Source organism: Tetrao urogallus (genome assembly GCF_951394365.1).
Source record: "Tetrao urogallus genome assembly, chromosome: 6".
Taxonomy (NCBI): Eukaryota; Metazoa; Chordata; class Aves; order Galliformes; family Phasianidae; genus Tetrao; species Tetrao urogallus.
This window is the reverse complement of record NC_136819.1, coordinates 10,663,982-10,690,661: the sequence shown is the minus strand read 5'-3', so window position 1 is coordinate 10,690,661 and position 26,680 is coordinate 10,663,982. Positions and strand designations below refer to the sequence as shown.

The 26,680-nt window shown below is 40.4% G+C and overlaps 1 protein-coding gene across 1 annotated transcript; it reads left to right on the top strand.

Moving 5' to 3' along the window:
- Positions 1 to 1,836: 1,836 nt before the first annotated feature.
- On the top strand, positions 1,837 to 25,577 carry PSMA1 (proteasome 20S subunit alpha 1; the record flags this gene model as incomplete). Its single annotated transcript, XM_079537078.1, has 12 exons — positions 1,837 to 1,874; positions 3,938 to 4,018; positions 17,164 to 17,359; positions 17,649 to 17,693; positions 19,652 to 19,753; positions 20,594 to 20,697; positions 21,498 to 21,586; positions 22,259 to 22,329; positions 23,159 to 23,288; positions 23,913 to 23,992; positions 24,906 to 25,010; positions 25,389 to 25,577. 12 exons carry the CDS (start codon positions 1,837 to 1,839, stop codon positions 25,443 to 25,445), a joined length of 1,098 nt encoding a protein of 365 aa, XP_079393204.1. The 3' UTR covers positions 25,446 to 25,577.
- Positions 25,578 to 26,680: the final 1,103 nt, after the last annotated feature.

Below are 26,680 nucleotides of genomic sequence, written 5' to 3'. Positions count from 1 at the left end.
GACGGGAAAAGAGAGAAAAGGTAAAAGTCTGGCCGCTCGGCTCGCTCTCCCCGGAACGGATCCGGCGGGAGGAGCTCGCTGTCGCCTCCCAGCGCTCACCGGAGGAGCGGTCCGTCGGCGGGGCACGGCCCCAGCCCGCCTCCCCTCACGCCCTGCGCACGGCGCGCGCGGAAGCCTCTGAGGCGGCACGCGCCCCGCGAGCGGCTGCGCGCGAACTGCCACGCGGTAACGGCCGCGCGGGAAGCGGGGAGGGAGGGGGAGGCGGGGTTGAAGTGTGTGGGGTAGGGGTTGGGGGAGGGGGAGAAGTCGCGCGCGCGTGCCCGCCCCGAGCGCGTGCAGCGGCGTCCGTCCGCCACGAGGTGACGGAGCGACGGAGCGGGCGGTAACGGCTGCCGGCTGTGCGCGGCGGCTCGGCGGCGTCGGGGCTGTGAGAGAGCCGCGCGGGACGGGGCGAGCGGCCTGAGGCAACGGGAGCTGGGCTCTGGGCGTGTGGGTTTTCCCTTCTCGTCTTTGTTTGTTTGCTTTTGAACGCTGAGGGAAAGTTGCTTGTGCGCGCTGCAAAGCGTGGCGTTGTCCTACGGACCGTTATTTTTAAGGCGTGAAGAGCAAGGTTGGATGAGAGGAAGTTTCTGCTCTTTGCTTCGGGTCTCCTCCAGTGCAGAGAATGACAGAGAGAACAGCATTCCCAAAGAGAACGTGGATTTCCTGCCTTTATTCCCGTGTTATTGACATCATTTCACCCACAGCCAGGTGGGCACATGGATACAGACGTTTCCTTGCTGAGATATTACCACAGCCCCTTCGTTTTTTTTTTTCTATTCTATTGAATTCAGCTATAAACTAGTTCCAGAGGTAACCAGACATTGTGATCCTCTTAGGAATATCATATGCGCACATATTCAGCTGTAACAGCAGAAAGTGCCTAAAGAAGAGCACCAGATGTGACTCCATATGATCCCTTACCACCCTGAGCACAGCTCACTGTGACATTAGCGCTTTCTGAATCAGAAGTATTGCAGATGGATTTACACTGGGCCAAAAAAATTGATTTCCACGACCCAGACTAATTCTTCCCTTATAGTTCCTATCTCCTGTTTGTCTTTTGTTTGTTTTGGTTAGAGAAAAAAAACAAGCCAACAAACTGAGCACTGTTGAACATTGTTCTGCTGAACAGTGAAGAAACATTGAACACTGATCACTGTCACTTCATAGATCACAGGGTAGCCTTTAGTGTTAACATCTAAATCCACTAGATAGTTATACAGGTAAGGATGGAATTCTTTTCCATACATGTTTCATGGTTATTTACATTAAACACAACCTGCACATGACCTCAGGGTTGTGAGCTTGTGTGCAGATTTGCTCAGCTGAGTTTATTTTTTCTACTTTCCGTAATTTTTTATCAGCAATTCGCTTCACCACCTTATGGTTTGTTTGTTTTCAGATTACTTACCACGCAATAATTAGCTTTTAATTCAGCGGTGTGTCTGTGCAAAAACACCCTGAAGAAATGTATTCACAGCTCATTTTATGTGAGTAATTTCTTTAGCAGCTTCTCTGTTGCCTAACGGTAATCTTCCTAGCATACTCTTATAAAAGGATGTAACTATGAATAGATTCCTGAATAGTTTATAAGCTAATTGTGAAGGATTTCAATGTAAGGCAAACTTGATTTGAATAAGGCAGCATCTATCATTAAGAGCGTTAACTAAACTTCTTATGACAGAATAATTTTAACAGCTGTAATGCTATAATGGGATGATAATAGTAGGGTGACAAAGTTTTTGGCTACAGCAAATGAGAACAAGCCCAAATGCAGCAGCCACAGATGCAGAAATGAAGGAAGAGAGCTACTTACCTTTTGAAGTCCTCAGGTAGGTAGGGATCTCTAAAAAGAAATGCTTTCACCTTCACTGCCAGCTCTTAAATGAGAGCTGGGCAGGGGTGGATCCTGACTCCATCCCTTCCTGTCACTCAGGTGCACTGCGTACTCATGAGCTCCCCTGGGTTGGCCCTGCCTTCCCACTAGGTGCTCCATCACTGCTTCTGGCCATCACTTAGCACTTCTACTAGAGGAGTGAAGTACCTTTTCGTTTGCTATTGGTAGGTCAACAGTGCTTAAATACAGACAACATTAAAGTGAAAGATAGAAAGTATTTAACTTGTAATGAAGGCAATAATTTCATTACAATTTTTTAATTTTTTTTTTTTTTTTGTCATTTTCTAGCTGCACTGATTAAAGAAAATAAGCACTTCATTGATGCTGGTTTATTCTTAAGGTATTATGTGGTATAATACTGGAATTTTTGCAACAGTGGATATCGATTCTAGAGCATGTATATACAAATGCCTTTATTTGCAGTTTGCTAAGTGTTTAAATGAGAACTAGTCTATAATATTTCAAAATATCAAGTTACTGTTTTCTGTTCTCTATTCCAAAACATCATAACTAGAAAGAGCAGGGACTATAACCATAATTGTCTTTACTAAGACGTTAATTTTGGCATATTTTTTCACCTGTGTAGCAGAAATGCTGAGTGATGGCCTGAAGTAGTGATGGAGCACCTGGTGGGAAGACAGGGCCAGCCCAAGGGAGCTCAGGTGTATGCAGTACACCTGAGTAACTGGAAGGGGTAGAGCCAGGGTCCACTCCTTCCCAGTCCTCACTTAATGGTTGGCAGTGGAGGCGAGGGCATCTCTTGCTGTAGGTTCCTGCCTACCTGGGGCTTTCTAAAAGTAAACTGTGCTTTTCTTTCATTTCTGTGGCTGCTGCATTTGGGTTTGTTCTTATTTCCAAAGACTTTGTTCCCTTGCTCTTGTTGTAGTACTTTTTGTGTCATTAGAACATTGCAGCTTGTTCCTTTAACTCATGTCCAGAACCATTCTAAACCTTGTCACATCCTCTGGAGTATTTCTGAATTGCAATAATTCCCTTCTGTTTGCACTGCTCATTTTTTTGCCTAGACTTAAGGTCTTTAAATAAAATGTTTGAAACTGGAAACAACAAAAACTTAAGCCAGCTGCATGGTTTGAATAGCCTACATTTCTAGCTGTAATCTGAGATCATCTGCTTATCAATTTTTGTACACAAATTGATGATGAAGTTGATGTCTTCAAGGAACAAGTTTCTACCGCCTGGCTGCTGGTGTAGTGTAGAGTGTGGGTGAAAAGAAGGTGAGAAAAGAGGATCTCTCTTGCTTTGGAGCTTTGAGTTATTAAGTTCCATACGCTGGTTTTTTTAATTCATATCTGTGGGTAAGCAGCTCTCTGTTGCAGTACTCAGAAGAGGTAAACTGGACACTTACAAAATGTTTTTTAAATTGTGAGCAACCAAAACATTTGGATAATTCCTGCTGTTCTGTAAATGTAGTCTTGGAAGTCTTTGTGGAAATGCAGATGTTTCACTATTTATTTCTTTGAATATTACAGTTTTGTTAAGAAATTGTAACACAACATAAAGACAGCTAAGTTGGTACAAGCAGTAGTTGGGGATACCTCAGTTTTATTACTGGTTTTTGTTTAAGTTAGGTGCTTAAATAAGGAAATGATATTATTACCACTATTACCATTCTAAGTTTGTGCTGAACCAAGCACTGAAAATGCTCTGTTTGGTAAACTGTAAAGATGTGTGCTTCAGCTTGCTGAGTGCTTGTGACTTGAAGGCTCAGAGATGCAACTGTGCTGCCTGGATGATCCCAAACTTACCTGCTTGTAATGCGCTGCCTTTTAAAAGCAGGGTATGACACCAACTGCAAAGATGCTTGTAGTCTTGAACACTGAAGGACTAGAGAAATCTGCAGTACTTCATAGGCAGCCAATATAGTGGAAAGAAATGATTGAAGGATACTGACATGTAGCTACTAAGTGAAGGAAAAAAATACAGGGAAAAAGTCTTCTGGAAGTATATTTACTATGCACGATGTGACTGTTCTTGCAGGGAGGAGTTATATTTGTCAAGTCCAAGGGTGAGAAGAGATCCAATTGCATTCCACGTGAAGCAAAGCAGTCAGTTTCAAAGGTAAGTCACAACATTATGATCTTTGGATGACTGCAAAGACCAAGTTACTACAAATGGCAAGTGTTTAATTTCTAAAAAAGATACACGTGGCAAGGAAAGCTAACAAGTTGTGGAAAAAAAAAACTGTCTTGTAAGATGTCTCTTGTAGATACAGCAGTAGTCAGTTTAACAAGCATGGGTATAGCACTAGAAATATGCAGCTGGGGTGATATGACATTGTTAGATGAGATTTCTCATCTAACAAGCTGTAGCTCAGTAGTAACAAATCTGAGGAACAGTCAGTGAATAGAATAAATATCACATCAGTACTCTTAATAAAAATTAGGACAACATAAAGCTTCATCTGGACTCAAGCTTTTTTTCTGGTGTCATATTTCTGATTCTCTAAGAGAACCAGCAGCATGCTGGCTTCTGTTACCATATCCAGATGTTCATACTAGTTTAGATTTTTAATTTAAGCAGTCTCCTGACTGAAGAAACTTAGACGCTTCTCAAATGGACCAACATGTTCATCTCCAGATAAACATGCAATGACAAGTATCTTTACAGCTGAAATGTATTTTGATAATATCCAAACTGCTACTTTTTAAAGGTGAAACTGTCAGTAGGTGACTTTAAGTGATTTACAAGTAGAATCCTTTGAAGTTGCAGTTATTGCTGTCACAATGTATACAGTCTGTGTGTTGCTCCAAATAACACTAGAAGTCCAACATTTCATGTTAGCTTTATGAGAAAACTTACCGAGATTCTGTAACATTTTAGAACATCATTTCTGTGCAATATATAATATACAAATTGATTTTTTTTCTCCCTGAAGGGACCATTTCCTAATAAATATAAAGTTATTGTGCTATCAAATTCAACAAATACTCTGCCTTAAGGACACCAGAGAACTGCATAAATTTATACCGTACTGCTCTTTCACATGAGCTTATTTGGAGAATAGTGAGTTGGTTCAATTTGTTTAGAATAAGAATGCAGGATTTTTTTTTTTCAGTTATGAAACTTCTGCCAGGTTTCGCTTCGTCAAAATTAATTATTTAAGCACAATTTGGCATGCCGTGGTATAATCAAGTTAAAGATTGATAATAAAAAGATTACTTTCTTCCTATGTAACATCTCTACAAAAAGTATAACTGAAATACCAAATCGTATTTTATCATAAAATCTGCACATCCAGTGAAATGACATTAAACTTAAGAGTACATGCTAATATTTCTTTGGCAATTCACTCCCTAATTTGCTAATTGAAATTTCTGTCTGGAATTGAAATGTAGGCATTTCATGGACTCTGCTCATTAATACTGCTAAAGATTAAACCTAACCAGGCAGCTGGTGTGGTTTTTCAGAGACGTCTGTCTTAACACATGAGCATCAGATGCATAAATACATTCTCAAAAAGATCAAAATTGGTCCAAATGCAATCATTTATTGGAGAGGAGGTTAGGGAGCTGAATTAATCAGTTTGTCTCATTTCCATGTCTTTTGGACACCCACTTTATTGACCCTAAATCACCAAGACAAGTCCTTGTTAATTAACATTCATTTGAATTCTGTTAAATTGCTGTAATTACATTATATTGTCAGCAGGCATAATACAAACCAGTAAAGGGATTGTGTTGATTTACACCTCTTGAGGGTCTGGCCCTTGTTTCAGCACGTGTTTGAGCAGCACCTCAGCTGTTAGGTGGTGTGTTGCCATTTAGTTAAGTGTATGAAGCCTTCATAGGCATTAATTGTACTCAGAAGTTCATCATACTTAACACTGCCTTACAGTAGATATGTTCTAAGAGTTTGGACTGAGACTAAAATGTTATTAACAGTCACTGTTTGTTTTGTTTGTAAATAAATAAAAATGTAACCTTTGCCTCAAACGGAGTCTGTAAAATTGTGCCTTGACAGAAAGCAAGTAATAAGATGTACTACATCTTCTTGAATGCAAAAAGTGATCTTGACTGAATATTAAGCATTCAAAACTTATCATAAACTGTTATACTTCATTAAACTTATAAAATATTTTGAGATTAATTTGGTTTTAGTATTCAAAATAATGATAGCCTAGTAAGGCAGTCTATGTAAATGAATCTGCAGAACAAAATATGTAAAGAAAAGTTACTTTTCTACAAAACAAAGAGAAAGGTGACAGAATTCTGTAATAGTGACTGCATAACTATCTCTTCTGGAGATTGAATATGAGATCAAAAGAAAAATAAATAAGGAAGATTATGCAATTAAAATAATTACTCATCAGCGTGGAGGCATTTTGTCCTTCCAGCTACAGACAGAGCTGAGATGTGTGAAGTAGCAAACAAGAGTAAATTGTCTAGTTTTACAGTGATAAATGTGTTATTTCTGCCTGTTCCTGAAAAGGTAAGCATGCCACCAGCATTGCTTAGATCAGTTTTATTTTGATTATTTATTAAGATCCAGTTGTTTATTGAATATAACCTGCAACTTATGTATTGTCAGGAAGTGATGACAGTGTCAGTGCTCTTGTTTGAGACAACTTGTCTCAGTAATCTTGCCTATGTATTTTTAAGCCTCCATATTTAGCTAAAAGTTACCTTTCTTCTTTGTTTAATTCAATAGGACTGTTTTGACATTCATACTCAGTACTGTGTACTGTTACAATCATTTATCAGCCTGTTCTTCGTATCTTAACTGCAGCTCCTACTCCTTTTTCAGCACTGATATTTTGCTGAACACAGTGCCCATTACATTGGGCTTGACAAAACTCAGAGTCCAAATTTACCACATCAGAACCTCTTGAAATACTTGAAATACTTCTGTAACTTTGGGTTTGCTGCTTTTTCCCCATGTGAACGGCATAATGGTGCATCATGATTATGTCTGAACATCACTGAATTGTGTTTAGTTAGTGAATGTATGTAGGAAACGGTTTCACAACATTAGCAGATAAACCTCTTGATTAAATTCAATGGAATTATTGCTCAAAAGCAGTGCTTATTGCCTTTAGGAGTGATGTTACATTTAGAGGAGGAAGAACAGCTGGATGTGAAAATATATTTAAATGTTTCCAAGATACTCATCTTTCTCAGGGGGAACTTTTGAAAAGAGTAAATAGAAGCCATAAGAAAACACTGCAAATCTTCATGGGGTTTTACCCAAACAACAAAGACTTTTTATATTATAAAAAATAGGCTCTCCCCTATTTGTAAAAAAAACATTTGAATTCACAAAGTAAGAAAAAATGAAGGTATGCTCTGGAAATGTTACACATTTCGAATCTGTAATGAATTGGTAATGCACATGTATGAACTTCCAGTTGGTTAAACTTTATGTGTTTATTTATAGCTAAAATGTATCTGGCATACTTGGGTACAAAGTAATGATGTAGAAGTAATCAGTCATGTGCACTTGTTTGATCTTTCATGCAATGGAAGAATAATAATTGCCCTGCAAACACAAAGGCGTCATATTTAGAATGGTTCTTTTGTTGCTTGGAGGTTTTTTGTTTGAATTAACAACAACCTGAGAGGAAAAGACATTGAAAGAGTGAATTGGACACAGCAGTAGTTTTACCAGAGTTGATCGATGAAACCCAGAAGTTTGCATTATGATAGCTTTGCACTAATGTTCAATTAGTAGTAACTAGTTAGCTCTAATTGATGCTTAATATACCAGACTCAAACACTTAGGTTTGTATCACTGATTTCTTATTGCCGTATCTTTTATTCCATTCCATAATGATTCCTATAGTGACTGCTTTTATAAGAGGATTTTCATGTTTAAAAGTCAAGCTCAAATGTCAGGTAGCATTAAAGACTGGATTTATGTTTTTAAAATTTGGCACAGTTTATTCAGTTACCTCCACAGCCAGACCTCCTACATAAGTAGATCTTCACCAGATCTAATGGTGTGACTAACGTATTTCTGAATGCAACGACTTCAAATTGGTGTAAAATATATTAATTTGGCATGCAACTTAAAATAACAAAGACATTCAGATGTTGAGGTGAGGCCTGATTCTTCATACTGCTCCAAGTAGAAGAGATTCAGAGAGGGTAGGCAGAAGTGCTGCTTTAAGCAAGGTCATGCTTCTGAGAGGTCTAGCTAGAAGCATTTATATAGAAGATATGGAAATATATTAGCATGGGACGCAAACAAAATGAGTATATAATCATTTATTTCTATGTAATGTAACAGGATTCCAGTTGCCACACTAGTTTGCCTAATTAAATTTATTTTGTAAGTGGACATGACTTATTTGAGGTGTCTTTACAAGGCATTTTTGAATTTAGGCTGTGCTTTAGCATTTACTTAGAAAGTTAGTCTTAAATGATGAAGTGACTTGCAGAAACTTAAGTAAGGTCAATGTAGAATTAGGTACATTCTGTGTACTAGAACTACTTAATCCTTGGACACAAGGATGTATTTGTATTTCACAAATACACATCTGTTCACAAATACAAATCTGAATTGTTTAGACATGAGATGCAAATAATATGTTCCATGAGTGGCAAGCCCATCTTTTTCAGATGAGAAAACATAATGTCTTTTTCCTTTTCTCCCTCCAATTACTAATCAAGATTTTAGGGCCAGACATCTATGTGACAACTGGGGCGATTAGAGAAGCTCGTCAGACCTGCAGCATTGTGCTATCTTTACCAAACAGACCTCCAATATAGACATATTATCTCATCCTTAAGGAAGAGTTATCCTTGTGTTCTAAATCTTTACAGCTGAAGCACCATGCAAGGCTACTATTCTGAAGATTCCTGAGTTACTTGTGCTTCAGTAAAGCCTTCAGCTACACTTCAGTTCCACGTTTGGAACTACCTTGTGTTCTTTCCAAACTATTTTCATAAGATCTTTGACCATCTGTTGACCTTTATCAGATTACTGCCTAAAGATTATTGCCAGAAGCTTGCCACTCCAATTATTGAGAGCGATATGTTACTTAGAACAATCCTGCAAGCCTCAATTGACGCAGCAGCAGGGACTGCTGTGCTTTCACCTACTCTTTATTTTCTTAGGTGATTTTATTGGCTTCCAAATGCTTGGCATTTCCAGAGAGAATAAAACAACTGTAAAGAATGATTGTTTAGCATCTAATCCAAGCAGGCGTCACACACTGCAAAGGGTATGAACTGGAATATCTTACCTGTAACAAGCTGAATTAGTAAGACTAGCTATTCTTCTACTGGTTGTAGACTGCAGGCTTGTGACTGAGTACAAGCAATATCATTACTGGAATGCTTTTCTAATATGCTTTAAGGTTGCCCTGACAGATGCTTCATTTCTTGGCTAGAAGTTGCCCTTTGGGAGCCTTGAGACTGGGGAGCTATGCTGTCCTCCTGAGCAGTAAAGCATCATCTATTAAATGTTTCTGCTAGCAGCCTGCTTGTGTTCTTGAATGAGCTGGGTGATAGATTCAGTATTTTGAAGCATCTGTATCACGTGCAGGAACTCTGAGACTGTGCTCTAGAGTCTTTTCTTCAAGAACATAGTTAACCATACTGACTTTGCCTTTGTTGGGAATTCAACATGCCACACTTGTCATTCCAGAATGTCCAGACCTGTTTTTTCATCAGCTATTAAAAGAGATGTTTTAACCATACTTGTTTTCCAATCTTGAGAATTGTTTAGAGGATAAACCAGAATAATTGTGATCACTTTAATAGCTAAAGCTGGCTGATACAACCAAGATGTATTTCAGAATCCACATTCTTGCCAAAGTCTTTCTGTACAGTGCCTCAGGCCATTGCTTTTACATCAAGATCTCTGAAGTATTAATGTAAGGCTGACTTGACATCAAGATTTCAACTTCTCTATTGAATTTTCTATTCAAGCTCATTATTGAAATTGTACTTCTAATGCCCAAAGACTGTTTATTTATCCCTTAGAGAAATACTCTGATTAATAGAACAAAAAGAGGCGAATTTACTTGTTCAGATAGACTTCATTTGCCAAGTGATACGCAGAGAAGTCAATTTCCCTTTCCTTGGCCTCATTGTCTGGAATTCTGCTGTTTCCTGAATGGAGCAGGGTTCTTCTGGCAACTCAATCTATTTGACAGCTGTTTCAGCACTGCACGGATTCTTTGTTTTTGTTGATACAGTAGTAATTGTATATGGAAGTGCTTGTTAATATTTTTGTCTCCTTCATGAAGTAGTTTTCAAGTACAGTCTGGATGTTATGGTTGTTTCCTCTGTTTCTGAATGGTTTCTGAGTGCTCAGAAATGGTACTTAAGCTTTCATGTGCTTGTTGAATGTTTATCACTAGTCCTACACCATCTATGCTAATTGAGATCTTGGAAAGAGATATGCATTGAAAGGTAAGTAAGAAAGAAGAATTTACACAAAACTAGGCAGATGTATAAAAATTAACAGCTTTTTAAAGAAAAGACTTTTAAAGTGTAGATATGTGTGTGCTGCAGTGCAACTTAAAAATGGCAATTCCTGATCTGAGAAACATTCTATAAAATTCTCATTCACTGGATTTGGTAGCTGTATGTACTGTGTTCATCCCAGGCTGGTAACCAGAGGAACTTGTTCAGCTTGATACCAGTGCTCAGAAGTCTGTTCTGGGGGAGAGAGTCACTCCTAAATAATGAAGCACTGCTGTCATTTTGCTTGTCTGCTTCAGTTGTGCAGTGTTATATTATTCAAACTTTTATAGAAATGCAAGTGTTCTTAAAGTTAGTATTCTGCTTATCTATACAAATGCAAAGATCTTCTGATTCTTTTATCTTTATTATTTTTTTCTAATTATTTTCTCTATTCCAAGTACCCAGCCATGTATTTGTCTGAATAATTGTCCCTGGTGCTGTAATGATGTGATAAACACATCTCAAATGTTTTGGTGCTAGGGGATCTATCATGAACAAGACATACATAGTCATACATTGCTTTGATACATACTTCATAAAGCTTCATGTGTTGACCATGTAGCAATTTGCTAATAACTATTGGAGAGATTTTTAGATACTCACTGGTGTGAGGCAGGGTTATAACAAGCCTGTCTGGAATTAATTTGGAGCCCTTTAGGCCTTACACTGAATCCCATAAACTGGGCTTAGAAGCCAAGGGCTGCACCCAATACTTGAGATTTAGAAAAAGCCTGACATCAATGGGATTTGTTCACAATTTAAGCATGTATGTATGATGCATTGTCTGAGCTCAGTCATGTGTCAGACCAATTGCAGACAATGGACTTTACACTACCAGAAGCTTTCTTACATTTGTCAGGACAGGCCTTGGTTTCTGCTTTCACTGTTGTTAGTTTTGGAATGTATGCAATAAAGATGGCAGTGCCAAATAAAATTTGTACTGTGCAAACATACTGGGATATGAGTGACAGCAAAGCTGTTAAAATCCATGTAACAAAATTAGGAACTTGGCAAATGCTTGGGGGAAAAAAAAAAAGGCTGATGACAGCAAGGCTGTCAGACTACAGCATAATCAAACGTTAATTTTTTCTTGTGTAGTAATCCTGTATTGTAGTCTTTCCTAATCAAAAACTGAATCCATACTGTGAAAAGGTTGGGTTGCTTTTTGAAAAATGTGCTGCAGAAAGACCAGAATCATTGCCTAAGTAGTAATTGAACAGAACAATAAGTTCAGTACTCACACAGCACTTAAAAATGCCTGCAAATAGAAGTGTCACACATTCTTAATGTCATGCTAGGAATGCAAAATAATTCCTAGGGTCTTCTCTTTTAAACAAAGCAAACCAAAAGCCTTAGTTTAATGGACTCTGGCAGACATGCATGTGAATGTATTTCCATTTTCAAGAAGGAAATTAGGCAATACTGGATAGGGCAAAGCCATTCTGCCAACCTTTTATTGTGTGAGCCATGTATAAGTACTCACTGTTAAATATTTATGGAACACAAATACAAAACTAAGAACATAATACTTCGTCTCGCCATTAATTTAATATGACAGCATTGTCTGCTGTAAGGAAATAGGATCCATTAATGGTCTCGTGGATTGCAAAGGCTTTCTCTCTGGGTCTGTGATTTCCAGCCTTTGCTGACAATTAAGCTTAATTCTCTCACAGGTAGAGATTTTGAAAAATCCCAGCACTAGCATACCTAATAAAAATGCTTACACTATAAAATGGCCACTAATAAAGGAGTAATTTTTTAGCTGCATTACCTCCAAGTACAGACTGCTTGCATCATGTAAGACAGTTCTCAAAAAATAGGAAATACAATCCCTAAAACATCAAAAAACTAATCAAAATGTGCAATCCTGAATGTTTTATGATAATGACCAATTTTCACTTCTGTAGGATTTTTATAAAATATGTATATGAAACTGGACTGTTGGCTTCATGTGTCAGTCTGAATATGGATTATTAATTCCAGCTTTATTTTAAATGCGATGCCTTGAGAAACATAAGGGCCATTTAGTGTGAAGTGATGGTCAACCATGGTGACTTGAGACTACATTAGGTTTAAAGGGAGTTAACTAAATAGGGCGTGTAACCTGAAGGGTCTTCTGGAACAAATGTGATAGCTGTTTCTGCCCACCAGAATTTGTAGACTACAGTGGATAGGATTTTGTTGTTATTGTTTTGCTTTTGTTTGTTTGTTTGTTTTCCTTTAATAGGAGTGAAAAAGACTACTTTCCAATGCCTGTCTTCTGTAGTTTGTTCTCCCAGTTGTCATTCCATAGAGAACCTTGTATTCTTTTTCAGAAGAAAATATCCTTCCCTTTCTCACTTTGACCTAAATGATTGATCATCAAAGGAACTTGCACCTTAGGATACAAAAATAGCAAACCACATTTTTTTCTGTCTCAATGTTTTGCTATTAGTTCCATTTCAATAGAGATAACACAGAATTTGATTTTTATTGATAATCTTAGGAAATGTGGGTGGGGTTTTTGTTGTTTGCTGATTGCCCTGTGATTTAAATTTGCAATGGCAAAACTGCAAGGCAGTGTTTCTAATACTGATATCTTGTAGCTTGTATTGATATGCAAGACAACACTATCGTTATATAGCATCAGTGTTGTTTTATAGCCTAATTTAGCTCACTTTTTTGTCACGTGTTCTTGGCTATGCCACCTGTCCTAGGAGCAGCATACAACTGTGCCTGGCTTGTGACCTTTCAAGTCTCTTGAGGCTCATAGTGACCACTTCTTTCTATTGGTTCCTTTTTAAGATAGTTTTGATGTTTTTTGGGTTTGCATGGATATTCAAAAAGTTAAGCTCGCTGATAAGTGTGCCTGGGTGGTACCTGGATACGATGTGATCTAATTCGAGCACAACAGATAACATTCCAGAGAGTGATAATAATTCTATGGGTTGGAAAATATTGAACTTCATTTTTCATTACCTCTCTCTCCATTTCCATGAACTTTTTTTGGACTGTCTGGACAATAACCACATCATCAGGTTCCCTGAATGTGATTGTCATTATTTTTAACATCTTACTCAGCCTTTATATTTTCCAAACCCAGAGGGAACCTGAACCTTTTCCAAGCCTAGAGAATATGGGTAATAAACTCCCAGTAGTCAAATTCCCAATGCTTAAATAATGGATTTTTTTATTTGAGGACTGAAATTTGAGGACTATTTGAAGACTGAAATTAATTCATAACACTTCTATTCTTAAACATACTTACTAGAGGAAACTATAGTACATGAGTCATTCAATGAAGGCTAAAGAAGTGAACATATTTGAACATTATAAAGGTACACCAATTCCAGCTTACTCAACAGCAACAGCACTGCTGTTTGCAAGTAGTAACTTACCCACCTGACAGCGGGCACCTTCACAGAAGCTGTCCTGCTTTTCCAGGGGGACGAAGATGCTGCTTTAGTTCTCTGTACAGCACAACAGCTTTATTTTTTCTTTTGCAGTCTGCTGTGCCTACGTAGCGTGGAATATGTGGTCACTGAGAGTAATACCACTCACCACAATGGAACCGGTCTTTTACAAAAAAAAAAATCCATAAAACTGTCAGATTATAGTACACCAGAACACAATGGTTTCATGTAGTTTAATGAGTGGTGTTCCAAAAGTGGGCTTGGTGGAATGTCATTTTCTCTAATGAGTCAGCAGAAGGGAAGGCGTAATGCCCTTCCCTTTTAGTTCCTGTACGTTAATCTCTTCAGAGCAAGCTTGCCATAGCTCAGGTGTCAGATGCTGTTTATAACTATGCTGGAAACATAACAGAACAAAACAGTATCATCCATTTCTCTTGAGACTTTACATGCACATCTTAAGTTACCTGTTTTATCGCTGCTGCTCTTAATTCAAGCACTGTATCAGCAGTTTTGTAAGATGGCTCAAAGGTTTCTGTCTATGAATTTGCCCAGTTTCTCTTTGAATCTGTGGCCAAATGGCAACTGTGATTTGAGAAGTGTTCATCACCTCGCCTTGTTTATCTGTTATTTAAACTGAAGACTCCTGTTCTTAATGGCCGTTCCTTACATGCAGCTATTCCCATTCACCAGTATGTCAGATAATTTTAAGATGGAAAGTAAGAACTGCACCCACTATTCAAGTCTGAATGGCTGTAGAAGCAGTGTGGATTTATGCATTGGCATAATAATGATTTATATTTTATTCTTTCTTAAAAATTCCATATGGTTTGACCATTACTGAGAATCTAACATATGTTTTCATAGCACAGCCAATTGTGTATTTCTCTGAAGTGATCCAGATTATCAGGCTATTAATTGTGAAACTAACAGTGAGGAAAATGCCATTTTTTGCTGAAGTGGATATTTTATAAGTAGAGTATTTTAACTGTGAGTATAGGTTTAGTTTAATTTTGCATTCCTGTAGTATTTTATATTACATGGTTTCTTCTTGTGATATGTTGATTGCTCTTTGTCATTCACTTTTTTTTCTCTTCAGTTAAAAAATTGTACTTTTTGATTTTTTTTTCCTACAAACTTAAGTTATTTTAGAGAACTATACAAGTATGTAATAACTGCTTTTTCAACTTTTATCAAAGAAACTGTTAGACACCATTTCCTGAAGCTTTTATTATAAAACTAATATACGTGATGTGAACAACTATGGCAGTTTTCACAAAATTAGTGTAAAGTTGTTCCATGTTCCCTCATCAATGTGTTTCATAACACAGGTTAGAGAAAACAGCTGTTGAATACCTTTGTGGCCATTCAATTCTTCTGCTGAGTCAATCAGCTCTGCCTGTGTCAATCTAGTTGTTTGCCATGTAGATTTTTATATCTCCAAAGAAGTGTCTAAAACTGTCAGATCACTTCATGAGGGCCACTGTACACCATTACATCAAGATGTTTTCCCAGGTGTGGAGGTCAGCACAGCATTTATGCATTGCTTAAATTTCAGATACCATAATGTAAGGCCTTCGTATTCATATTTTCTTTACATGACTGAAAAACCACTAACTTCATTCATTTCAGTCATTATTTGTCATATTTGGATTTGGAAAAAAAAGCGTGAAAATATGTAAAATTCTGGTTCGATTTTTTTTTTTTTTAACTGAAAAAAAGTTATGTGATTTTTTTTCTTTGTCTCCTTTCTGTAATTTTGTATTTAACTATTGTATTTTACATCAAATATGTCACTGCTGGGTACTTTTAAAGACCAATGCACTAAGATCTGAATAGAAATAAACTGCAAAATGGTTGACATTACCTCCTACCTGCAGAGGGCTCAGACTGAGCCTAAGAGGCGGCATATAGGAGGATTCAGTAGGAAGTGAATTACTTCCTTCCATTGTAAGCTTTTCCTTGTTTGTAGAGATTATTCTTGTCTCTAATGCCCACTGTGCTGCTGCCTTGGGAGTAGGGGAGCAATTACACTGAAGCACTTGGAGAGCAGATGAAACTCCATCCAGTGCCTGCCTCGCTGCTTTTCCTAGCTTATCTTTGAAGGCGGGGGAGAAGCTTCTGTGCAACCCTTTGCACTGCTGCATTACGAGGGTATAGGACAAGGGGGAATGGTTTTAAACTAAGAGGAGAGATTTAGGTTAGATATGAGGAGGAAGTTTTTCACACAGAGAGTGGTGATGTACCGGAACAGGTTGCCCGAGGAGGCTGTGGATGCCCAGTCCCTGGAGGCATTCAAGGCCAGGCTGGATGTGGCTCTGGGCAGCCTGGTCTGCTGGTTGGTGATCCTGCACATAGCAGGGGGACTGAAACTTGTTGATCGTTGTGATCCTTTTCAACCCAGGCCATTCTATGATCACTTTAATCAGTTTGGTTTAGAAGAAATTTTTAATAGCTAGACCTCAAGTCAATTTGGTTTTGATTGTAGAAAGAAAAAAGATTACTTGTCATTTAATGTGCTTGTGTAACAATTCATTTAACTTCTGGAAGTTCTTCCTGAGTGTATATTTCATCTAATTTTCTTGTATCAAGTTTTAAAGAAATCCTCCCCCCTCTTTATGGCCATAAATGTAGCTCCTAACATCACTTCCCCCACTTACCAGTATATACACAGAACAACAGTCTTGGCATAGTTCAGCGTCCCGCGAAAACAAATGCGCTTTTGCCAACTAGAGGAAATATCTGTCTATTGTTCTCTGACTGTAGTGGAGTAAACAGACTTGGAGGGAGTCACTTATTGCTGTAGGAAGTTATTACAGAATGGCCTCGTAGCAGGGACTACGGCAATATTTACTGAGTGCTCTGACACTGGAAAGCTGCTCAGCTTCAAGCTCACTTAATAAAGCGTTTATATATCCTGTTGCAGTGCACATCAAGCGCTGCTGAAGAAAGGGAGTTATTTCAGCTCAAGTGAATTTTTATGAATCGCAAAGCTGGAAAATAATAAGTCGGGTAACTGGAATCAGTTTGGATGTTTTTTTCCAGGTGACAGCACAGTCCTCTCCAGTGACAAAAGGTGTACAAGAGGATGTTGTCCAGCGGTAAGAGAAATGTAATCGGACAGAGGGTGGTGGAACACGGCTCCCGTTTGAATGACTGTGACTCCAGTGGCTGCACACTGGTTTAAAAATAAAGCAGTACGGTCTGATTCTCTTTTGTCCTTGCGCTCGAGTCACGCGCTCCTGCACAGCTTTTTGTGGGATATTTGCTTTGCAGATAAGAACTACACGTAAATGCTGCTAATTATCCAAAACAAGAGCTCTGGTGACCACTTCATTTACGTTAAATATTTTAGCTTTCTACCGTTGAGTACTTTAGAGACGTAGCTGTATTTACTCAGCAGAACAACTAGCAGAGAGCGGAAAGAACGGCGCGCGGAGGCCCGGCCAGACCGCGCATGCGCCGATCCCCGGGGCGCGCCCGCTCGATGTCTCGGCCTGCGGCTGCCGCTGTCTGACCGCTCCAGGCCGGAGCGAGTGCTGCCGGAGCGCGGCCCCCTCGCTGCCCCTCAGCCCGCGTCGCCGCCGGCAGGAAGCATGGTGAGCGGCACGGCGGGAGCGCAGCGCCGCGACCCCGCAGCACCGGGCGGGAGGAGGGGAGGGAGGAAGGAGGGTTAGAAGGGACGAGGGGAAAAAAGGAAGGAGCGGGGCCGTGAGTAAGCACTTGGCGGGGCCGGGCCTGGCGGGAGCTCCGGCAGCCCCACCGGGCCCAGCAGCCGCGGCCCCACGGGTGGGAGTGTGTGAGGGGAGGCCGGGGCCCTTTGGTGCTTTCCTTTAATGCTTTCCTTTGGTGCGGCCGCGCTGACGGCTGTTGCTCCGTATCTTCCAGTTCCGCAACCAGTACGATAACGACGTGACGGTGTGGAGCCCCCAGGTGAGCCCGGCCCGCCCGCCTTTACCTCGCTGGCTGATGCTGCGCGTTCCTCCACGGGCACAGACGTCTGTTACGTGGGACACAGGCTGGGAAATCACACAGTCGTTACCTCTGAGATCATCAAGTCCAGTCATCGGCCCAGCACCACCAGCGTGCCCACTGATCACATCCCTCGTGTTTCTCATAAGCCTCTAGGGATGGTGACACCCCCCCCCCCCGCCCTCCGGGCTGCCCATGCCGATCTGGTGCTTTTGAGCTTTGGATCTGCAATAAACATATCCTGTGGGTTATTTCCCTGCCTTAAGAATTGCAGAGCTTTTGAAATTCCTCAGTGGCTATAGAGAACTTATATTTGGTATTTATTTTTATTCTGGTCACATGCATTTATAAGCTTCCGTGTTGTTTTTTTTTTGTTTTTTTGTTTTTTTTTCTTGTGACTTCTAGTAGCTATCATGAAGTCATCAGCAATGCTGAATTATATTTATTTTTTGTAAATTGTCTTGAAAGTCTGAATAGCACCAATGACTCACAAAGACAGATTTGCTGCAATCTACTGCACGCATTCCTACAGGTGGTTGGGTCACAGTGGCACTGGTATGATTCTATAAAAGCTCTGGGCATCTATGCAGGAGTGATGAATAGTTACTCTAGGGGGACGTTTTCAAATACTGTTTTAAATAAAATGAGATTGAGGATTAAAGGCTTGAAAGGACTTCATGCTTTTACAGTTCCACAGCTTGTTCCTGGCAGTTGATAAATACGTGATTCCTTGCTGCTCTCAGGCAGGAAATAACTGTGTGTAGGGCACCCAGCAGAGTTTGTGTTCTTCTAGGCAAAGAAATCAAAACCCTTTACGTGTTAAGTGTGTATACATATGTATATTGGAATTGAAACCATCTTATTTTATATATCCTGTAGGTTGTCCCCAGAGTGTTCCCATTGTAATAATTGTAGCAGTGTGTCATATTTTAAATTTATTGCAATTGGTAGGAGACAGCTGTGCTACATTTAGTAATTCCAGCTTCTGCATGGTAGCAGTGAACGTGCTGATTATATGAAATAAGTTGCTACTTTACCCTCAGCTGTAGCACTGAAAGGATGTTGCCTTATTTTCTTGCAACGCTGCTGGCTTGCTTTTCAGAACTTGTAAGGGCTTGCTTGTCTTCAAGACCTCTACTCCTCTTTCAGACTTTACTGCAATTGACTAATAACGTGTTCAGAAGTTATTGGGGGATGGATGATGAGACGCAACAATTGCTTAAGATTCATTTCTTTAGGAAACTCGATTAAAAGTTACACATCCGACTTCAGCTGGGAGTTCCTCTGAGCAATGATAGAAATAACTTCAGTGAGTTGCTGAAGTCATCGCCACTGAGATGACTTCTATGAGGAAGTCTCTCTCCTATGAGGAAAGGTTGAAGGAACTGGGATTGTTTAGCTTGGAGAGGAGAAGGCTCTGGGGAGACCAGATTGCAGCCTTCCAGTACTTGAAGGGAGCTTATAAACAGGAGGGGGAATGGCTGTTTATTAGGGTGGATAGTGATAGGACAAGGGGGAATGGTTTTAAACTGAGACAGGGGCGGTTTAGGTTAGATATTAGGAGGAAATTTTTCCCTCAGAAGGTGGTGATGCACTGGAACAGGTTGCCCGAGGAGGTTGTGGATGCCCCATCCCATTCAAGGCTGGGCTGGATGTGGCTCTGAGCAGCCTGGTCTGGTGGTTGGTGACCCTGCACATAGCAGGGGGGTTGAAACTAGAGGACCACTCGTGGTCCTTTTTTAACCCAGGCCATTCTATGAGTCTATGGTTTGCAAATGATAATAGAGGAAATCTGTTGTTGTTAGGCAGTCAGTGTGCCTGTGAGGGTGGGGGAAGTCAGAAGTCTGTAAATGAAAAACTGTTGAAAAATGGTGCAGGTGATTAATTTCAGAATGGTTATCTTTGATTTTATTCTGTAGGGGCGAATTCATCAAATAGAATATGCCATGGAAGCTGTGAAGCAAGGCTCAGCCACTGTGGGGCTGAAGTCAAAAACACATGCTGTTCTGGTTGCTTTAAAGGTAAGGTTAAAACTCTGTTCTGCAAACATCAATATTAGTGGAAAAGTTTTGGTTTGGCAAATTTTTAGCAGTCTGAACTTTTATCTGTATATAAAATAAATGTAGTATCACTTTTCATTAGTGTCAGTAAAAAACTGTAAACAGTTTCAGCACCCATGCTAAGCAGGTTTTCACAAATTGGTGAAGGAATATCTAAGGTGTGGTGAGACCAGACTCTTTTCAGCAGTGTGTGGAGACAGGACAAGGGGAAACGGCCAGAAACTGCAGCACAGGAAGTTCCGCACCAATGTGCACAAGAACTTCTTTACAGTGAGGTGACGGAGCACTGGAACAGGCTGCCCAGGGAGGTGGTGGAGTCTCCTTCTCTGGAGATGTTCAAGACCTGCCTGGATGCCTACCTGTGCTACCTGGTGTAGGGAACCTGCTTTGGCAGGGGGGTTGGACTCGATGATCTCTGGAGATCCCTTCCAACCCCTATAATTCTGTGATTCTGTGAAATGAGTGAAAGATTTTCACTTTAAAAGATAGGAGTTCTTCTATTTTTTAATTTTTTTTTTTTTGTTTGTTATAAAGCAGTGAAACTGTTCACTTCCTTTTCCAAAACTTGGGCATCTGTTCATTTTTTCCTGAAATGAAAAGGAACATTTTACAGTCTCCTACTGAAGCGGAATTATTTTTTTCTTGTCTTCTGTTGCAAGTTTACAGTTGGTCTTTGTTATCATTTGTTGTTTTGACTGTTTTGTGATTGCATTCAGTTCTTGCAATAAGTGTTAGCAGATTACTTCACAGTGCTTGACAAAGTGGTCAGTCTGCCACACAGCTCTCTCCTTTCATGTGTAGCGGGCACAGTCTGAGCTGGCAGCTCATCAGAAAAAGATCCTGTACGTTGACAACCATATTGGAATCTCAATTGCCGGGCTTACAGCTGATGCAAGACTCTTGTGGTGAGTATCTTAGCTGTTGACATACCCAGTTCTGCAATAAGTAAAAGTTCACGTGTAGACTATTGCAAATGAAATTTTATGTTCATCTAAGGACTGGTGATGGTCTCTTGTGCTTTGCCTAAGACCTCACTGTGAAATTCTGGAAGGATTTTAAGTTGTTGGCAGAAAACTCCTTTGTTTGGCCCCAAAATTTGCTCTTTGGTTTTGTAACTTGTAAGACCAAACTGTCTGGTTTCCTCAGCGTGGTGGGGTTTCCAAGCAGTCTGAAAAAGTGCATTACCTATTTCCCTCTAGCAGCTGCTTCTGTTAGTAAAAACATGTACTGCTGAACATGTCAACTTCAGACAGATTTGCCTTTACCTGCTGACCACATAGCTTGATCAAATAAGGTAATATATACTAAAAGAGGTTGATTCCCTACTTACACAGGAAAACACAGAAAACACAGAGACAGGAAGAATTTTTAATATAAAATTTAATTGCTGTAAGGTTACAAAGATATGTTATTGTTTAACTGTGTTTTTTTTTTTCCCAGTGACCTATTTGTGGCCTGGTGCACTTTAACTTCTCTTGGTTTCTATGGATGAGATGCTCTGAGACTCTTTCAAGCCTGTGGTCAACCTCCTAAATAACAGTTATAAGTCACGATGAAATGAAACTGTGTAATGCCCTTGGCTGTTTTTCTCAACAAGCAGAGCTGGAACAAGAATACACTTAAACCTTAACAGACAAATATTGAAGAAAACTCGGTGTGACTTTCATCTATGCACTGATTTGATTCTTCTTTCTTTTTCTTCTAGTAATTTTATGCGTCAGGAGTGTCTGGATTCTAGATTTGTGTTTGATAGACCTCTTCCAGTGTCTCGTTTGGTGTCACTAATTGGAAGCAGTATCCTTCTTAAAAAAAAAATAATAATATATTACAATTTAAAAGTAATGCTAAACTGAAGAAGTTAATTCAGAGGTGATTTTCCTTTGTTCACTTTGTTTGCATGTTCATTCTTTCAGAGAACATCCCAGAACTCTGAACTGATAGAAAAGCAGTGAAGCACTATGCACCATTTCACTTACTGCTGTGGGTTTTTTTGTTACATAGCACTGTGTTTTGGGAGATGGGGGTGGAAATATGATTGCACTGCACAAAATATGATCATATGTTGGACTGCAGCTGCTTGCTTACTTTTTTTTGGTGGTAATTAATGTTCTCAGTGCTTGGAGCACAGAGGAGGCCTTGTATTCTGTTATCAGGTGCCTAGGTAAAGTTAAAGGGCTAAGAAATTCAATGAGGCTGCATTAACTGAACTGTTTGTATTACTTGGTTGAATGCACCGCTCGGTTCTGAGAAAGCCAGCTCCTAAATGTTGTTTTGGTGAAAAAGAGCCAGCGCTGGCATTCCAAATAAGTCCTGAAAACTATTTCTTCAGACACAGCCTTTGATACTACAAAAGGCTTTGCAAAGACTGCACAACAATTTTGTAGCATCAGTGCATTGCTCAGGAAAATGTTGTCTGTGTGACTGATTAACATGTGCCTTTGAGATTGCTTCTTTAGCTTACTTTAGAAACGCAGATACCAACGCAGCGCTATGGCAGAAGACCATATGGTGTAGGACTGCTCATTGCAGGTTATGATGTAAGTAAGCTGTGCTAGCTGCAATTGGTCCAGAAGAGAACGTGCTTAAATGCAATTCTGTACAAGTACACATTAAAGAGGAGAAGGTGGAAGGAGGAGGCAGACTCACCAAAATTCTCAGAATGACACAATCATTTTCTCTATCATACTCAGACATAACTTGTATAAATATAAATTAACAGCTAATCCACTCTATGCCTATGAGGTGTACTTATGCAAAAATGAAGAACTGATTATTTTGAGGCGCAAAATGAGATGAACAAATTATTTTTTTTTGACACTTTTTTTTAAATAAAAAAATGGATGTGGAAAAAAATTAATAGGCTTTACTTCATGTGTTCAGAAAAGCAGTTTGCCTAGTGCAACACGCAGAATGTCTGCCCTGAAGATTTTTGACACAAAGAAGGTAGAAAGAAATTAACAACTTGCCTGAAATTATTGATGGCAAGGTTAGTTCTACAGTAGGTTTTCTTGCTCGTGCAGATAACTCAGAATGTGTGTGAAACATCATTTGCAAGCCAAGAAGTCAGAAGCATGCATAAGCACAAGGCAGTTTGTGGAACACTGGAGGAAACATTTTGGTTCTAGCTGTATTCCTTGTATGAAAAAGGCAGTGCAAAAACAAACACTGCATTTGTTTTTATTTATTTTTTTTAATAGCTGTGAAAGAATTGGATAAGAATGGTGGGGTAGCAAGCAGTATAGGATACTTATGTGCATGCATACAAACTACGTAATGTTTCATGAGCAAAACTATTTTAGAAGATATCATGTGTTCCTACAGCAAGCTTGGTATGAGTTCATACATTTGTTTTATGTCTTTCTGTAGGATATGGGCCCTCACATCTTCCAAACTTGTCCCTCAGCAAACTACTTTGACTGTAAAGCAATGTCCATTGGTGCTCGTTCGCAATCAGCACGAACTTACTTGGAAAGACACATGACTGAATTTACTGATTGTGAGTAATGAACCTGGCTATCAAATGATCTTTTTCTGTTACAAAACTTATTTTCTGCCACTGTTCCATTCTGCATGTAGTAAGACAAGAAAATGTTGAGGGCTCAATTTGGCATAAGTGTAAATCTACATGAAGAGGAAAACTGTAGAGAAAGTGTTGCAGATCTCCGTGTCTAATATCTGGGTGTTTATTAGATCTAATAAAAAGAGAAGCTGTACTCAGAAAAGTAAAGTAAAAAGTAACAAACCTCTGCTCCATTTAAAGAATGGGAAGAATTTTTTACATGTCAGAGCACGTACAGTATGTCATGGCAGATACTTAGGTAGTGAATTTATATGAAACAGCGATGTGAAGGGGGAAAATAACTTGATTATTGCTGCACTGAAGACAATGCAGGTGCCAAAACCAGGTGGTTTTACAACAAATGCAGGGAAGAGCTGGTTCCTCATAGTGTGCTTGTTTAACAACTGTGTTTTCAGTATCAGAAATACCTAAGAGAAGACTTTTGCAAGTCAGGCTGTGCAAGTTGATTTTCTTCTTGTCACCTGAGAATGGGAAGAAGGGAAAATGAGTGTGGGGATAAGTGCTGTATTTCATAAGTACCTTTCTGTTTTCATTCTTAAGGTAATCTAAATGAGCTAGTTAAACATGGACTGCGTGCCCTGAGAGAGACTCTTCCTGCTGAACAGGATCTGACCACCAAGGTAAATGCTAGGTTTTCTTAACGAGAAATTTCACTGCCGTTGTTCTCAGTAATGACAGCGACAAAGCTGATATGAAGTATGGCTGGCACTGAATCTTGAAAGCCAAAAACTTTCTGGATCTTCATCATCTTCATTTCATTTGTCTCCGATTTATGTACTGCTTCCTTCATTACCTGAGATTTACTTTTCTTTATGGAAGTGATGCTTTATTTAGATAAGACATTTTTCCCTAGCTGCTTCAATATATTTTAAACTTGAATCAGTGTTTAAGGTTCATTGTGTACAACTGGAATTATCAGCTTTGCATTGTAAGCACAGTCACTAATTGACTGGGTGGTAAGGGAATGTAATACACGAAGTGAGTATCCAGCATCACAGAGTCGCAGAAACCTTGGCCAGGAAATGAAGTGAACAACTGTTGAGCAAGAAGCTTCTAAGCAGCTCTGTTACCATATTCTGGTGTTCTCTTTGTGGCTGGCCTTGCCCTTATCTACATTTAATCTATGTTTTTTGTTCTTAGCCTGCCTTGCTGTTTTCTAGAACTCTTACAATAACAACAGTGCAAAGTAAGATGAAAATCAGTTTTGAAAAGTCAAGTATTTGTTACTAAAAAGAAAAGGGGGGAGAAGAAAGGAGGAGGAAAAAAAGAAAAAAAAGGAAATAAGAACCCTTGGATGGTGGTTTTCCTGTTAAGATGTTTGAAACGTGCTACCTTTTGTAGGGAATAAATGTCCTCTCCCTTCGAGAACAATCTGCTAAAGAGAGAGTTTATCAAAACTGCCCTTCTTCCTTAAGCAGACACAAATAGCACAGCGATCCTCTCTGTTACAGTGGGAAGCTTTTGTCTGTTTGACAAGTGCAAGTGATTTTGCGGAAAAATGCTTCTCACTTCTGTCAAAACTTTGCTTAACAGAATGTTTCCATTGGGATTGTTGGCAAAGACATGGAGTTCACGATCTATGACGATGATGATGTAGCACCATTCCTAGAAGGCCTTGAGGAGAGACCGCAGAGAAAGGTGTGTGCTAAGTGGAAGTAGGCTTTATTGAAAGCCAGCACTGTATGATGTATTATTTTTATGTTTGACGTTTAATTCTGCTAATAGATTACAATTTTAGGAATTGACTTTTTTAAAGCTAGAAGTTACTACATGAAAACTGGGTACACCACGTACTCTTAGCTGGAGACTGATGCGCTTATTTAAGTCAATTTAGGCTGAATGTGGCAGGCCCTTCCTGTCACTGTCAGGTTTTTTCCTCATCTGTCATAGTGTTTTGCATGTTGTTTAACAACATATTTCTTGTGCATGTGGCAAACTGCCTCAGCCTTCTGATTAGCTTTGTTCTTCCTGTTTACTCTGGATAATCCTATAACACGTCTTTTCCCTCTCTTTAAGCCTGCTCTGCCTGCTGATGAGCCTGCAGAGAAGGCAGAAGAGCCCATGGAGCACTAATTGGTGGACAGGTTCCTTTCTGCTGCCATACGTGTTGCTGTACCGGAGCGTTTATCCACGGGTGGTAACTTTATCCTCAGCTCTATGCCTCTTATGCTGATACGTACTGAGGATTGCTTTTAAAAAAGAAATAAACCCACTCACCTATCCTTAAGGAGGTCAGCAGTGCTGCGTTTTTTTTCTGTCGAGGAAGGGGTTTTCTTAAACAGCACAAGACACTGGTTTTTAATGGATGCTTACTGTCTTTAGCATGTAAGGACAAATGGGATTAAATCGCGTTTTTGGAACCAACCGTGGCTTTGGGAGGTGGGGAAAAAACAAAGCTCCCCCGTTTGGCGGGGCGGTGACGTCAGAGCCGGAAGGCCCGCCCCCGCTGCTCACGTGACGCCGTCCTCGTGGCGCCCCTTCGCCCCGCCCCTGTCGGCCACGCGGCAACGCTGGCGGCGGCTCCGCCTCTTTCGCGGTCTTCTGCACGGAGGAGGCGTGTCCTATCTCAGCCGCCGTAGCGCCGAGCCATCCGGGAGGGAGCGGCTCCACGTCAGCCATCGCCGAACCGCCGCGGGCAGAGCTGAGCGGGCCGAGCCGCGACCCACTGCCTCCGATCTGAGCGGGCCGCCGCGAGCAGCACCGCCGCCTCACGGTGCGCAGCTCCGCGCCGCGGCACCTCGCGGGGAAACCTCTTCGTAGCCGTACCCGGGGCGGGGAACGGGAGCGGGAGACAGCGGGGCCGCCGCTGGCCTCCTCCTGGCCGCGGGCGTCGGGCTGAGGGCTGAAAATAGCCGAGTGCCGCGAGGCAGAATGGTGCCCGGGGGCTCTCGGCTGTGGGTTGGCCGACCGGCGGGGCGCGTCGCCGCTGCGTGAGCTCGGGCCGCGTCGCCGCGTTATGTAGAGTTGTGCCGTGGGTCTGAGGAGTTTCTGCAGTCAGGGCTGTGTGCGAGCTGCCTTTTGGACGGGCCTGCTGTGTTTCCTCACAGAGCTGAACGCTGGCTGTGCAGCGTTGAGCTCTTGCTGTCTCTCCCACCTTCTTGCCCAGAAGCTGTTACCAAGGCAAGAAAACGGCTCTTTGTTTCCTTTTTTTTTCCTGCGAATGATCAACTTGAAGAATTGAAGCCATAGAAATACAGAAAATCCGTAACAAAAAAGTAACTAGTGTTGCATTGCCATTTTTCTTTCAAGTATCTTTTCCAATACTTACGTTTTGCTGTTTTCTATGTAGAAGGAGGACACAGCCCAAA